General features: G+C 53.2%; 5 protein-coding genes across 5 annotated transcripts; 3 read left to right on the top strand and 2 right to left on the bottom strand.

The window, feature by feature from the left end:
- Window positions 1-58: 58 nt before the first annotated feature.
- On the top strand, window positions 59-1,697 carry ECM31 (cell wall biogenesis and architecture protein). Its single transcript, XM_062890207.1, has 2 exons — window positions 59-771; window positions 831-1,697. The coding sequence occupies exons 1-2, from the start codon at window positions 322-324 to the stop codon at window positions 1,440-1,442; spliced, it is 1,062 nt and encodes a 353-aa protein (XP_062743743.1). The 5' UTR covers window positions 59-321; the 3' UTR covers window positions 1,443-1,697.
- atg12 (Ubiquitin-like protein) lies at window positions 119-2,886 on the bottom strand. The gene is made up of 2 exons (XM_062890208.1): window positions 1,847-2,886; window positions 119-1,790 (listed from the first exon to the last, which is right to left on the bottom strand). The coding sequence occupies exons 1-2, from the start codon at window positions 2,237-2,239 to the stop codon at window positions 1,728-1,730; spliced, it is 456 nt and encodes a 151-aa protein (XP_062743742.1). The 5' UTR covers window positions 2,240-2,886; the 3' UTR covers window positions 119-1,727.
- A 266-nt stretch (window positions 2,887-3,152) lies between these two features.
- Window positions 3,153-6,749, top strand: QC762_407470 (uncharacterized protein). Its single transcript, XM_062890209.1, has 4 exons — window positions 3,153-5,005; window positions 5,105-5,532; window positions 5,591-6,362; window positions 6,425-6,749. The coding sequence occupies exons 1-4, from the start codon at window positions 4,952-4,954 to the stop codon at window positions 6,614-6,616; spliced, it is 1,446 nt and encodes a 481-aa protein (XP_062743741.1). The 5' UTR covers window positions 3,153-4,951; the 3' UTR covers window positions 6,617-6,749.
- Window positions 6,750-7,295: 546 nt separating this feature from the next.
- ICP55 (aminopeptidase) lies at window positions 7,296-9,253 on the bottom strand. Its single transcript, XM_062890210.1, has 2 exons — window positions 8,758-9,253; window positions 7,296-8,702 (listed from the first exon to the last, which is right to left on the bottom strand). Exons 1-2 carry the CDS (start codon window positions 8,972-8,974, stop codon window positions 7,408-7,410), a joined length of 1,512 nt encoding a protein of 503 aa, XP_062743740.1. The 5' UTR covers window positions 8,975-9,253; the 3' UTR covers window positions 7,296-7,407.
- A 17-nt stretch (window positions 9,254-9,270) lies between these two features.
- DBF4 (Cdc7p-Dbf4p kinase complex regulatory subunit) lies at window positions 9,271-12,716 on the top strand. The gene is made up of 3 exons (XM_062890211.1): window positions 9,271-10,276; window positions 10,342-11,676; window positions 11,732-12,716. The coding sequence occupies exons 1-3, from the start codon at window positions 9,812-9,814 to the stop codon at window positions 11,858-11,860; spliced, it is 1,929 nt and encodes a 642-aa protein (XP_062743739.1). The 5' UTR covers window positions 9,271-9,811; the 3' UTR covers window positions 11,861-12,716.
- The last annotated feature ends 64 nt before the right edge of the window (window positions 12,717-12,780 follow it).

Below are 12,780 nucleotides of genomic sequence, written 5' to 3'. Positions count from 1 at the left end.
GGGTAAGAAACCCGCCCTGTAGTTTTACTGGGCCTCTGGGTGGAGGGGCGCCGCAACAAACAAAACTCCAGCGGATTCAAGAGAGATACTCAATTGTACGCAGCAAAAACCATCATGACCCTGCTGATTAAAAACTGCGCGAATTCACCCCAACCATGCTCATTTTCAGATTCCCAAAAACTCTTCTCTTTCTGTTCTTTGCAGAAGAAAAAAGAGAGCTGAGAAACAACCACCACTTTTTTCCACTTTGAAACAAGACGTCACCGTGCAGCAAGACGCACACGCACACACACACCTCTTCAGTGACCACAAGTACACCCTATGTACCTATCATCACTGTCCTCAGTTGCTCGGAGGTCGTGCGCTACCCTTTCCAGGGGCACACGACCACCACCAACAACACTATCAACAACATCAACACTCAACACCACAGCACCCTTTGCCTCTGTATTCCGCCAAAAACATGCATCAAATCAGCAAACCAGAAGCAGCTCCCACTCCCCCATGGGCACGCCACCCACCAACCCCCGCAAAAAGGTCACCATCGGTACCCTCCGAGCCATGCACAAGAGGGGTGAGCCTATCACCATGATCACTGCCCATGACTTCCCCAGCGCCCATGTGGCAGATGCCGCCGGCATGGATATGGTCCTCGTCGGCGACAGCCTTGCCATGGTGGCCCTCGGCATGGAAGATACATCAGAGGTTCTTCTGGAAGAGATGTTGTTACACTGTCGATCCGTTGCACGTGCCACCCGAGCTGCCTTTACTGTATGTGTTCTATTCTGGTCCCCTCTACTCTGCAATAGACTGGCTGACATTCCTCCTAGATTGGTGACCTTCCCATGGGCTCATACGAGATCGCCCCGGAACAGGCTCTCGAGACAGCCATCCGGTTTGTCAAAGAGGGCCGCATGCAGGGCATCAAGCTTGAAGGCGGCAAAGAGATGGCTCCCACCATTGCCAAAATCACCAGAGCCGGCATTCCAGTACTTGGCCATGTAGGCCTGACTCCTCAACGGCAGAATGCCCTGGGTGGTTTCAGAGTCCAAGGCAAGACGTCTGACGGTGCTATGAAGGTGCTGGAAGATGCACTCGCCATTCAAGAAGCCGGGTGCTTTGCCATGGTCCTGGAGGCAGTCCCTGCCGAGGTGGCATCCATCATCACTGAAAAGCTCTCTGTTCCAACTATTGGCATTGGTGCTGGAAACGGCTGCTCTGGTCAGGTGCTTGTGCAGGTCGACATGACGGGCAACTTTCCCCCTGGAAGGTTCCTCCCCAAGTTTGTCAAGAAGTATGGCGATGTCTGGTCAGAGAGTCTCCGGGCCATTGAGACTTATCGAGACGAGGTCAAGAGTCGGCAATATCCTGCCCCTGAGCACACGTACCCGATTCCAAAGGACGAGCTCGAGGCGTTCGCGGAGACGGTCAAGGATGTGTAAAGAATATTGGGATTTGGGGGTGGTGGATGCTTCGCATGGCGTGGTTGTCCCTTTCGCACTTGGGTTCAGCGTTGTGGTTTATTGTATGCATTGGCGGTAACTGGTTTTCTGTTTGGCCATTTGATTGCATTTTGGCGGATACCATGTTGTGTTGATAGGTAGTTAGGATGCCTTTGCGTTTCATCAAAGGACTCTTCATATAATACTCAAGGATAATAGCTTCATGCTTTTGACTGGGACACATAACTTTGTCGCGGTTTCGGTCATGCCAACATGGTAGACTTACTATCCAAACGCAGGAGTAATCGAGTAGGACACATTCAGTCTGTTTTCCGAGTCTTTGAAGCACTGCAGCCCGTAGTGTTAGCAAAGTGTCATGTCAGTACAAGTCGAGTATTGCTTACCCTCCATAGGTTGCCCACTACCTCGTCTAGTGACGGGGCAAAGGTGCTGTTAATGTAGAGAAACACACTGTCTGTATCCCTGACCTTGAGAGATCTCCTCAGATGGGCTACAACACTCTCAAACTTGTAGCTGCTGGAAACCTTGACCTGCTCTCGAAGTACGGCCGGGGCTGCTCCGACAGGCCGGAAACGCACGATGACTTTCTCCTGAGGGAAGGCTCCGGCAGCGGCGAGGGCAGTTGTGGCATCACGGGGCAGGGTCATTAGAACTGTGGATGCTGTCATGGTGAGGGGCAGATCCGGGGAGTCACGACCTTCCAAAACAGGGGATGCCGGTGGTGATGTATTGGTGTCGTCCGCTGTCGGGCGGGAGGGTGAAGATGAGGATGCCATGTTGGCTAAGATATCGGTTGCTGTTCTCCGCCCTTTGGCTATTTGTTGTCAGAGATGATGGACAAAGCGGAGTGGCGGCTCAGTAACGAGCAAACGGATGAGTATCTGTGTTTTTTGTGAAAGGTTTCCCAAAGACGAGTCGTAAGCTTTGAGGTTGTCCAGTGCATCAGGGCAACCAGGCAGCCCCACGATCGATCATCAATCTTGGCATGTGCTTCTTGTGGGGGGACCCCACCCCACCATGTGCTATTCTCAGGGTTAGGGTATAGGGTGAAGCTGTCAAAAACCACACGCTTTGCCGTCCATTTTGACGACAATGGCTTTGGAAATGTCAGCGGGCCGGGCCGACCTTACCAGGTTGGCTGGTTTTGATGTATAAATATCAAATCCACGCTGCAATAGCTCCGCGACGCAAATGGAACGAAATGGCACGGCAATTGCGGCTCCCTGTTTCCATCAGGCTGCCGAATCGCCTGACTTTACTTACCTAGCTAAGAGGTCTTTGCTTTTCTTCTTCTCGCCGCTGAGTAACAAACATGCAACGCAACCTTGACCGCTTCAACACCTCAGACAAATATATATATATATATCAAGTGGCATCTGATGCTTCCATGACTTCGAGAATATCGTTATTCGTGATGTGGCAGCCCTTGCTTTTAGAGCAGGAAAATCCATAGCCCGGCGCAGGTCCAGGCGGGACCAGAACATCCAGCCATGTTCCTTGGAGTTGTCAATATCAGGGTCCAGACCCCGTCAGAACCTTTAGTCGTAGGTAAGGCTGACACCCAGCAGAGGGGTTGCAGCCAATCACAGCACGGCGCCGATCGAGCTACTGCCGGCTTGGCTGGTGGAGAAGCACGCACCCGCAGCCTTCTCCAAGACAAAAAGTGGCATGATTCTGCTCTCAAATCAGCCCAAATCAAAAGAGTCTGCGTCAGAGCTCCAATTCCCCGATTGGCCTCTGGCCGCCTTCCCAAAGCTCCCCAGAGAATCCGTAAAGTGTCTGAGTGAATTTCCCAAGCCCAAAAGTCAGGCCATCTCGACAGCAACAGAGATCCAGCAGCCCAATCGGCTTCTAGCAGCAACTCCTAGCGACCTCCTGGAATACCAGGGTGCCACACCCATCGAGATCTTCAACGATCCCAGGCCCCAAGAAGCCATTTGCAGTCTCACTCACTTCACGAGAAGTGTTTGTTGCTTGTGATCACTGATTTTACCCACCTCCCACACGTTATCCCGCCGCCACGCTACCAGCAAAAAAAGTTACAGCCTCCCTCTGGTGTCCATCTGTCTGTGTGTATCTTCGGCCCGGCTCAACAACACCACCATCCATTTTTACCCTCTCTGGCCGTTGCTGCCAGTTGCCGAGACCGAGATCGTCTTCCTGCAAAGTCGTCCGTTACTGTCAGCCCGCCCCTGTCTGGCTCTAATAGGAAAGGAGATTCTGCCACTGGACTGACATTCAGTCTTCCTGATGCTGCTCTTCGACACTACTCGACAAGGGCCCTAGGTACCTCCCATATTCTCCTCGAGCCCGCTTCCGACTTCCCGCGCTCTCTCTGTCTGTTTCTTGTACACTTCCTGTACATAGCTCTCTCACACATACAACCCGACAACATCACCTTCCGCTCGTCAGCTACCGGCCTCATAAACCGCATCTGGAGCGATACCTTCCGGGCCAGGTACACAGAGGCACTACGCTCGAATACGGATCTCGAAGGACTCGACGCCATAGGCGCAATAGCCCCCCTTTTCACTCGTTATCGCCGCTAAAGTAATACTAGACCTAGCGGTGTCGACTCGACCGTCACCTTCGCTGTGTACTTTTTTTTCCTGTCTTCTTCTTTATCACTCCTATTCCCCTGTTGGAAACCCTTTCCGGACTGCTCGCAACACGGCTACTTGCATTGCAGCATTTGTCCCACGATAATAGTTCGCTGTTCGCCACCCTGCATTTCCCTAGAATCTCCGACTGGGACCTCTTAATTCAACCTACCTGTATTTGCCATCTTGTGGTAGCTCCAACAACCCTTGGCTAGGTGCTGCCATATCCGTCAGTGTTCGTGGTCTTACTACATCTCGTGACTATCGGCACCCGACTCCGACCCTCACCGTCGTCCGCTGCTGTGTTCAACCGCCAGCTCATGAACATCTACCCACTGCTGCGTCTCTGTGGCTGCTGATCTTCTCCTCGGAAACTACCCGCCGCGCCTCAAGCATCCAAGCCAGCCCCCGCGCTCGATTACACAACACACTCATACTCACATTCACACTCAGTCACTCAGTCACTTACCTCACCGGTGATTTCAACCAACTCATTCTGTCGGCGCCTGCGCACCCTTCTTGAACTCGTCCAAAGCAAAGCAACCTTTTCAACCCAATCCAGCAACTTTGCCACTCACTTCGGTCTTGGCACAGATCGCCAAAGTCTGAACTGCGCACCTGCAAGCATCCCGTTGTTCGTCTGGAGGCCAGACAATACCAAGACCGAAACGAGGCTTGGAGTAAGACGCCTCTCGTCTCTCGATTTGGGTAGACCTTTCGGCCTTGCCATCACTTGACGGACAAGACCCCATTTCTGCCAAACAAATTCCCACCAAAAAAAAACCGTTGAACTTCTGGACGAAAAGTTTCAACACCAACTGGATCCCGTCCCGGCGACTTTACCCCTTTTCTCTCATCAGCCACGCCAAACGGCATGCACACGCAACCATGGACTCGGACCCGCTAAGACATCTCGAGTTCTTTTCGATGCCCAATAACCAGGTATGACTTAATGAGCACACACAAGACACTTTGCTCATCACTCCTTCTGGACCTGACCTGGTGGGCCCTTGGCTCTCTCTTGCTGACACATGGATTCAGACGGTCAACCCGGTCGACCAGCCATTCATGACCAGCACCTCGGCTCAGGCACCACCAATATGGGACACCACCGGTATGGGCCTGGAAGGTGGCATTTCTATGTCACCTTCCACAGCACCAACCCCTCTGTCACTGGATTCCATCGCCCAGCCCTCCTCGCTCGCCGGCTTCAACAGTATCTCGCCAGGCATTTCTTCCGCATCCCAAGCTTCAGCCCACAGCAGGCAGCCGCGGCCAGTATTACCAGCACGAGGCGTGCGGAGGGACGCCCACGAGCGGAAACGGTCAAGGCTCAGTATGGACGCAACGCCGCTAGATTCTGTGGATTACTGGCTGGATTTCGACAAGGATGAGGGGCTGGCCAGTATTCCCGAGGGCGTTGAGGCTTCTAGACGTGAGGGAGAACTAAGACCACCTGTAAAGCGGAGGTGAGTGTCGGTTGGATGGGCGCAATAGCAGGCAGGGTACAGTGACTGACACGAATAGTTCCAGAAACACTGCGCATGCGGGGGGTAGGCTAAAACACGAGGAGACGATGGACGACAGCGCGTTGGACAATGCTCTCTCGGATGACGACGACGACGATGACGGGTTTTCTTCGATTAATCTTGCCGACCACATGTCCAAGATCGAATCTGCGCCACCACCCGAGGTTCCGCCGCGGGAAGGGCTCTACTCGACGCCGCTTAGCTGGGAACGACCGCAGCCGGGCCTGCGCATGGACTCTTTGATTGGTCTTAACAATCAGGCTTTGAACGAGGCGGAGCAGAGGAGGCTAATAGCGATTGCCATGAATCCGGGGTCGAGTATGGGAGGGTTAGGGTCGAATTTGAACTTGAATTTTACGGGATTGAACCCGGGGATGAGCACACCTTTTACGGCAGGGGGTTCGGGCAGTGGAAGTTTGGGAATGGGAATGGGCATGGGGATGGGAATGGGGATGGGAATGGGGATGGGTGGCGGTATGGGTGGTCCAAAACCAGTGTCACCGCCCCATTCGACGACACCTCACCCGAAACCGGGATCTTTGCACCAGCCAAAACGACAGGGCAGTGTCAGTGACAGCAAGGCCAAGGAGAAGGTCAAGGCAGCAGGAGGGGACCGGACGGCGCATAATGATATCGAGAGGAAATACCGGACGAATTTGAAGGATAAGATCTCGGAGTTGAGAGATGCTGTTCCATCGCTGAGGACAATACCTGAAAATGAGGAAGGGGAGGACCCGAATCAGCCGTCGAGGGCGCCTAAAGTCAGCAAGGTGGGTTTAATATCGACCATGATCAAGCTCCTACCAATAAAACTAACCAATACTGCTTGTAGGGTGCGGTCCTGACTAAAGCAACCGAGTACATACACTGGCTCGAGCGTCGAAACAAGCAGATCGTGCAGGAACACCGCGAGCTCTCGAGACGGTTGCAGGCCTTTGAACAACTTTTGAACGCGACGGCAAGACCGCAGTACATGATGCCGACGTATAGTAGGACGCTTTTCGATCCGAGAGGGTTCTGTTGACATACAAAAACTATCACCGCCAACATCATCACCAATCAAGCTTTCTTTTATTTCTTCAAGAAACACATTTCTTGTATATACCACTTTTTTTTTTATTCTTTTGTTACTTAATTCCTACTCCCATCAAAAAATTGGCGGCAAAGCGGCTTTCTTTCGTCATCTGTGTGTTTGTTGATTGAAAGGGATGTGGCATTTTGGGGTGGGAGCATTTACATTTTTTTGGAGGAGGGTTCATTTTGGAAGCATGCTTAAAAATAGGGGTTAGGGGGTTGGATGGGTTGAGAAAATTACATGTTGATGTTGGGGTTTTTGGGTCGGTTTTCTTTTGGGTTGGTTTTCTTTTGGGTTGGACAGGCCAGGTCTTATGCTCGGGCTATCATTGTCTTGGGAACTTGGGTCCCATTTTCATGATACCGATGATAGTTTACTTGGGATGAATCGCCATGAAGAGAATGGAGAATCGTATCTCACATTGGTTTCTTGGTGTCGTTGAGTCGAGTGGTATGAAAATTGTGTACGTATGCCTTGTTACTGAGGCTCATGATCGGCAAGAGCAAGAGATTAATAGCAGTAATTGGCAAACCGTCAAACTAGGCAGAGCAAATAAAAGGGGGAAGTACTTTCTCTGGCTCTGGTGGAACAGCACCTTAACTTAGAATACCTACCCATGAATCAAATGTTAATATCAAACATGGCCTCTTTGTTTCTATAGCTTAATGTATGTGTCACCTTGGTTTTATTTACCCCCTTTTACATACCCTCATCACCTATCGTACAACAACTACACCACCCTACCTCAGCGCTTCAATATCCTCCACCTCCTTAACCGCCTCGGTCGTCAGCACATGCGGCCCCTCCTCATCCACCGCAACGCTATCCTCAATCCTGACCGCCAACCCCCTAAAATGCTTGGGAAACCTCTCATCATCCGGTACATACACCCCCGGCTCCACCGTCACGCAGTGTCCCTTCTTCAACGCCACCGACCGTCCATACCCGGGAACATCATGAACATCCAACCCGACATAATGCCCAACATGATGAGGAAACAGCACATCCATCAGATCCTCCCCTCCCTGCCCCGTCCACCTCTTCGTCCCCGCTGTCAACCCCTCAAACCCCAACAACGCCAGCTGCTCCCTCAACCCATTCTCCGCCGCGCGGTGAATCTCATCCAGACTAACCCCCGCGTTCTCCCTGCACAGCGCCACGCACTGCCTCTGAACGGTAAGCACAGCATTGTAGAGGTCTTTTTGAGCAGGGGAGAATTTTCCAGACACCGGCCAGGTCCGCGTGATGTCAGTGACGTAGTACCCGTACTCACCCCCCGCATCGACAAGCACGGTGGAGTTGGCGGGCAGGTCGGACGTGTTATGCACGTAGTGGATCATGCAACCTCTGCTTGCGCCAGCAACAACAGGGACATAGGCTGGCCCGCTGAGGCCGTGCTGCGTGAAGCCGTAGTCGAGGTAGGCGTGGATGTCTTTTTCTAGGGTCCAGGGGCGGCGCATGGCCGAGGTGATCACCCTGCCTGAGACCTGGCCGGCGTGGCGCATGGCGGCGACTTCGGCGGGGGATTTTATCGCGCGGAGGGTGTTGACTAGGGTTTGTAAGGGGGAGGTGGGCAGGGAGAGGGATTTGAGGAGGGACCCGATGTTGGAGGGGGTGGTGAGCGAGGGGGGGATGTCGGTGAAGATTTTGGAGGCGCCGCGGAGGAGGGAGGGGAGGGTGGTGGAGGCGCGGGAGATGTCGTAGCTGTTGTCTGCGTTGAAGACGTCTTCTGCTGCCTCGAGGCCGGACCAGGGGCCGGACCATTGTTCTGCGCGGGGGTCTTTGGGGCGGCAGAAGAGGGAAAACAGATAGTCGTCGGGGCCGGGGCCGGTTTTGCGGATTACGGCGAGGGATTCAGGCTCGAGGAAGCCGGTGAGGTAGAGGAAGTTGGAGTCTTGACGGTAGGGGTAGAAGACGGCGCCGGAGCGGTATTTGAGGTCGGCGGCGGCGAGGAGAGCCACGCCGTCGGGAGGGAGGGAGAGGGCTAGGCGGGAGCGGCGGGAGGCGTATTCGTGGGCGGTGATGCCTTGGGTTACTGAGAGAAAAAAGTTAGTGTATATGTTTGTGAGCGTGTGAGGTTGATTACATACTTTCGCCTGGTTTGAGAATGTGAGGGTGTGTCTCATAGACGGGCTGGCCGAATTCTAGATTGGCTGCTGAGACTGAGGTGGCATAGTTGCGAAAAGGTTTTAATCTTGCACCGGTAAGGGTGAGGGATTGTTGGAATGGTCGGTATATTTGCTGTCTATTTGGGGATGAGACCAGACTCAGTTGCCGTAAGGCAGCTCTGCCTCTTGATAATCTCATGATGTCTCTTTTCTTTTAGTGGTCTTGTGAGCTTTGGTGGATGAGATGAGGCTTTGATAGGCGAGAGAGAATTTAGTACATCTCAGCAAAATGAAATCCACACAAAGAACGTGGGCAAATCTTAAAATTCCACACCCAATGCCTTCTCACAACACGCTATTCCTCGCAACTCAAGAAATTCTGATGAGTATCTCACAGCCCAGATATGAAAGCTGGATCTTGAACAATGTCGTCAGATGGGCTGTGCCAAGCTTGAAGATGTTGAGGTTGGCAGTGCCGACAAGTGGCAGTGGATATGCAACTGGGGGGCGTTGCCGTGCGCGACAGAGAGGGGCAGCTGGCAGCCGCGTCGGTGGACCCAAGTTTGTTGTGCTGAACTCAAAGTGGGCTTAGTCGCGGGAAAAGCTTGGACACTGATGTTGACTTGCCGCTGCTTTTGATTGCGCGACCTTTTCCACACACACCGAGAAACGCCCCAGTTGCCGACACACCTTCACTTTGATAGACCTTGGTTTGAAGACTGCTGCCGGGCAATCTTTGAGCCATTGAAGGTCTGTGGTGTTTCCTCATCCATCCCTCCAGCTCCAGGGCTTCTCTCAAGTCCTCAACTCCCAACGCGTCGCCATTTTCCGGCTCCATCAGTCGACGCGTCCATTTTTGGTGTGCACGCACGTCCACACTCCAGCCCGCGTTGGACGGTCGTTGCTGCCAGCACCCAGCCCCTCCACATCCGACTCGCACTCTCGCACAAGACCGCGACCACGACCGCCCTTTTCCTTCCCATACCTCACTCAACATCAGACAGACTGCCCCTTAGCATGTTGAGTGGGCTTTCGTATGGCCGCAGTATCTCTATCGCCCGCCCCCTTCCACCAGCTCTCTGCCATGTCGACCGCCAGGAGAGTTCCTCTTTCGAATAATCCCAATGTCGCCAATTCGCCTATGCGTACCTCGGCCGCCCTCAATGGTGCCAAAAAGGTTCGCTCCCATGCTGAGCTCCTTAGGGAGGAGCCTTATGGCCAACCTCCACCAGCAAAGCGCCAGATGATCGAGCGCGGTGTCGCATCCCCTAGCCGAACGAAACCATCCCGAACTATCGTGCACAGAGGAACCACCACCCGCGCTGCTGTCACCACCTCGCAAAAGACTTCACAGGGAGCCGTTGAAAAGGCTTCTCAATTGGAGCTCGCCGAGTGGAGGGCCACCTACAGCGCTCGCTTCCCGACCTGGGTCTTTTACTTTGAGAGTGTTCCTGATGAGCAGCGGTCCAGATTGGCCAAGCGGGTCACTAACCTTGGTGCTGTAAGTGATGGTGTTTGAGACTCGGATCAATTGAGCCTGAGAGACTAACGTGCCACTTGGAACAGCGCGAGGAAAAGTTCTTCTCGATCGATGTGACTCACGTTATCACCACCCGGCCGATCCCCCGTGCCGAAAAAAACTCGGCCCACGATCAGGAAAATGCCGCCGAATCCCATGGCTCCGAGCAGCCAAAGACGATAGACCCATCGCTGTTAAATCGTGTTGCGGAGGCCCCTCCTGTGAGGAGGAAGCTTGTGTTTGATACGAGTCGGAGGATGCCAGTCCCGGGGCAGGATGCCAAACCACAAAAGTCACGCAGCACAGACATTTTACTCCGCGCTCAGGACATGAAAATGAAGTTATGGTCGGTCGACAAGCTCACGAGATTTCTTGAAGCATTGGAGGCGGAGCCGCACAAGAGCACCAACCATGGCCGCACAGGGACCGGCAAGACGACGGATCGATCTAACCTTCGTCAACTTCTTCAGCAGGAGCGGGTACATGGCCCGTCAGATCGTGATCCGACGGTTGCTACCAAGGAGATGCATCACTTCAAGGGCCCGTATATCTACATTTACGATATGGAAGAGAAGACGAAACCGGTCATGGCCCGCGAATATGCCAAGGTTGCCGATAAGAAGGATGGAGAGTGGCCGCAGTTCCGTGTAGCTTCTGCTGGCCGGTGCCCATTTGTGCAGGATTATGAGGTCCCAGAAAAGGAGAATCGCGAAAAGACGAAAGCAAAGGAGCGCGCCGCCAAGGCAGCTGCCGCCGAAAATGCTGCCAAACTTCAGCCTCCAGAAGTGCCAGCACCCAAGCCCGCTACAGGAAAGCGGACTCTCGCCGTGATGGAAGACGGGCAAAACAGAGGCACCCCGCCAGTCGCCGCGGCTGATGCGTTGGATCGATCTAGGGTTTCCAACCCTCCCCAGATGGAGTTCCGTACCCAGAACGCCTTTATGAGCCATGCAAAAGCAGGCCGTCTCCTTGCTGGCGAGCCCGTTGCGTCTGGTCTCCAGCAATCCGCCGTAACATCGGCCATCCGCTCCCAGATGATCTCCTCCACTAGTGGTGTGCTAGGTGCCAAGGCGGGCACTAGTAAGGAGATACACGGGTTGCAACGTAAGGTGCTGGCGAAGGCCGGTCCCCCTGCTGTGTCCCAGGACTTGAGCTCGCGCCGCATGGCTGAGATGAGCCACGATAGCACCACGTTTGTCCGGTCTGCGAGTGCTAGCAGAGCTACACACCGCAAGCTCGAAACTGTCGATGAAGAGGAGGCGGCGAAACAGAGAGAGAAGCTGCGTAGAACCGTCAGTTTGCCCGTTGCACAAAGACAGAAGCGTGATCCCAAGCCAGGGTATTGCGAGAACTGCATGGATAAGTTTGATGATTTTGACGAGGTAAGTATTTTATTATGATGTTGTTTTGCTGTGAAGCAATGCTGACGCAACCTAGCATATTCTTACCCGCAAGCATCGCAAGTTTGCAGAAAATGACGACAACTGGGTTCAGCTCGATGCCCTCCTCGCACTTCTCAAACGCCGTCCCCGTCACAGACACGAAGTTGACAACGACGAGTGGTAATTTGGTTCACACTCCCATTTCGTTCCGCGCTCCTCCGCGTGATACCCATTTCTGTCTCGATCCTCTTCTTCGCATATGGCACATCTTGGGCCTTTCTTTATGGGTTTTGGGTTGGGTTTCTCTTATCTCCTTTCTTTCGACGGGCTTGTGATCGACGACTCTAGCATTTGCATGGGGCGCGCTGTCTGTCTCATCCGCAAGAGACACCATTGGTAGGAGGCAACAATAACGTTACGAGCATATCTTTCAAGAGGGGATGGGGGGGGTATAGCAAGCCAGGGTGGGAAGGAGTGAGCGGGTGTTATGTGGAATTTTTTTGGCTTGTGATGTTTGACTTATCTGTAGTTGGTGTTTGGGTTGGTTGGCTGTCCCCCCTTTTTTTCGTTTTTTGTTATCCAACTGGTCAATTTGGTTTGATCGGTTCGCGCGGTTCGTGTCCAGCAGTTGACGGGACAGAAAAGGGGACAATCATTATCACGGGAAGGGGAGAGGGGCGCATTAGACCAGATGACGGGATTACTATGGCAGGCCTTTTGCTCTGCCCATTGGGCTTGGCTTGCCGGTTGTTGGATGTATTGGGAATGAGCTTGCCCATTGTTGTTGAGCGGACAAAACAAAAAGGCAGAGGGATAGGACGATGACGGAATAGTACGGAAGCCAGATGATGCTGTCGATTGATGATGGGTTGACAGCGAGGAGACGAGAAAAACTTTTGGGGGCTGCGGTGGTTGCGCGGCTTGGAAAAAGGAGGTCTCGTCGAAGATGGGTTCCGCAACTTACTATCTATATATTATGCTTTGGGCATGTGTATAACTGTATGCTAGGATTATGACAAGGAATTAAAGGGATTACTGTATGTTTGGATCGTCTGAGTGCTTTGTGTGATGTGTTGGAGGTTGCGCCGCGTTGTCTTGAATCTT

The sequence above is a fragment of the Podospora pseudocomata genome, chromosome 4, assembly GCF_035222375.1.
Source record: "Podospora pseudocomata strain CBS 415.72m chromosome 4, whole genome shotgun sequence".
NCBI lineage: Eukaryota > Fungi > Ascomycota > Sordariomycetes > Sordariales > Podosporaceae > Podospora > Podospora pseudocomata.
The sequence above is the reverse complement of the archived record's forward strand: the minus strand, read 5'-3'. Positions and strand labels throughout refer to the sequence as shown.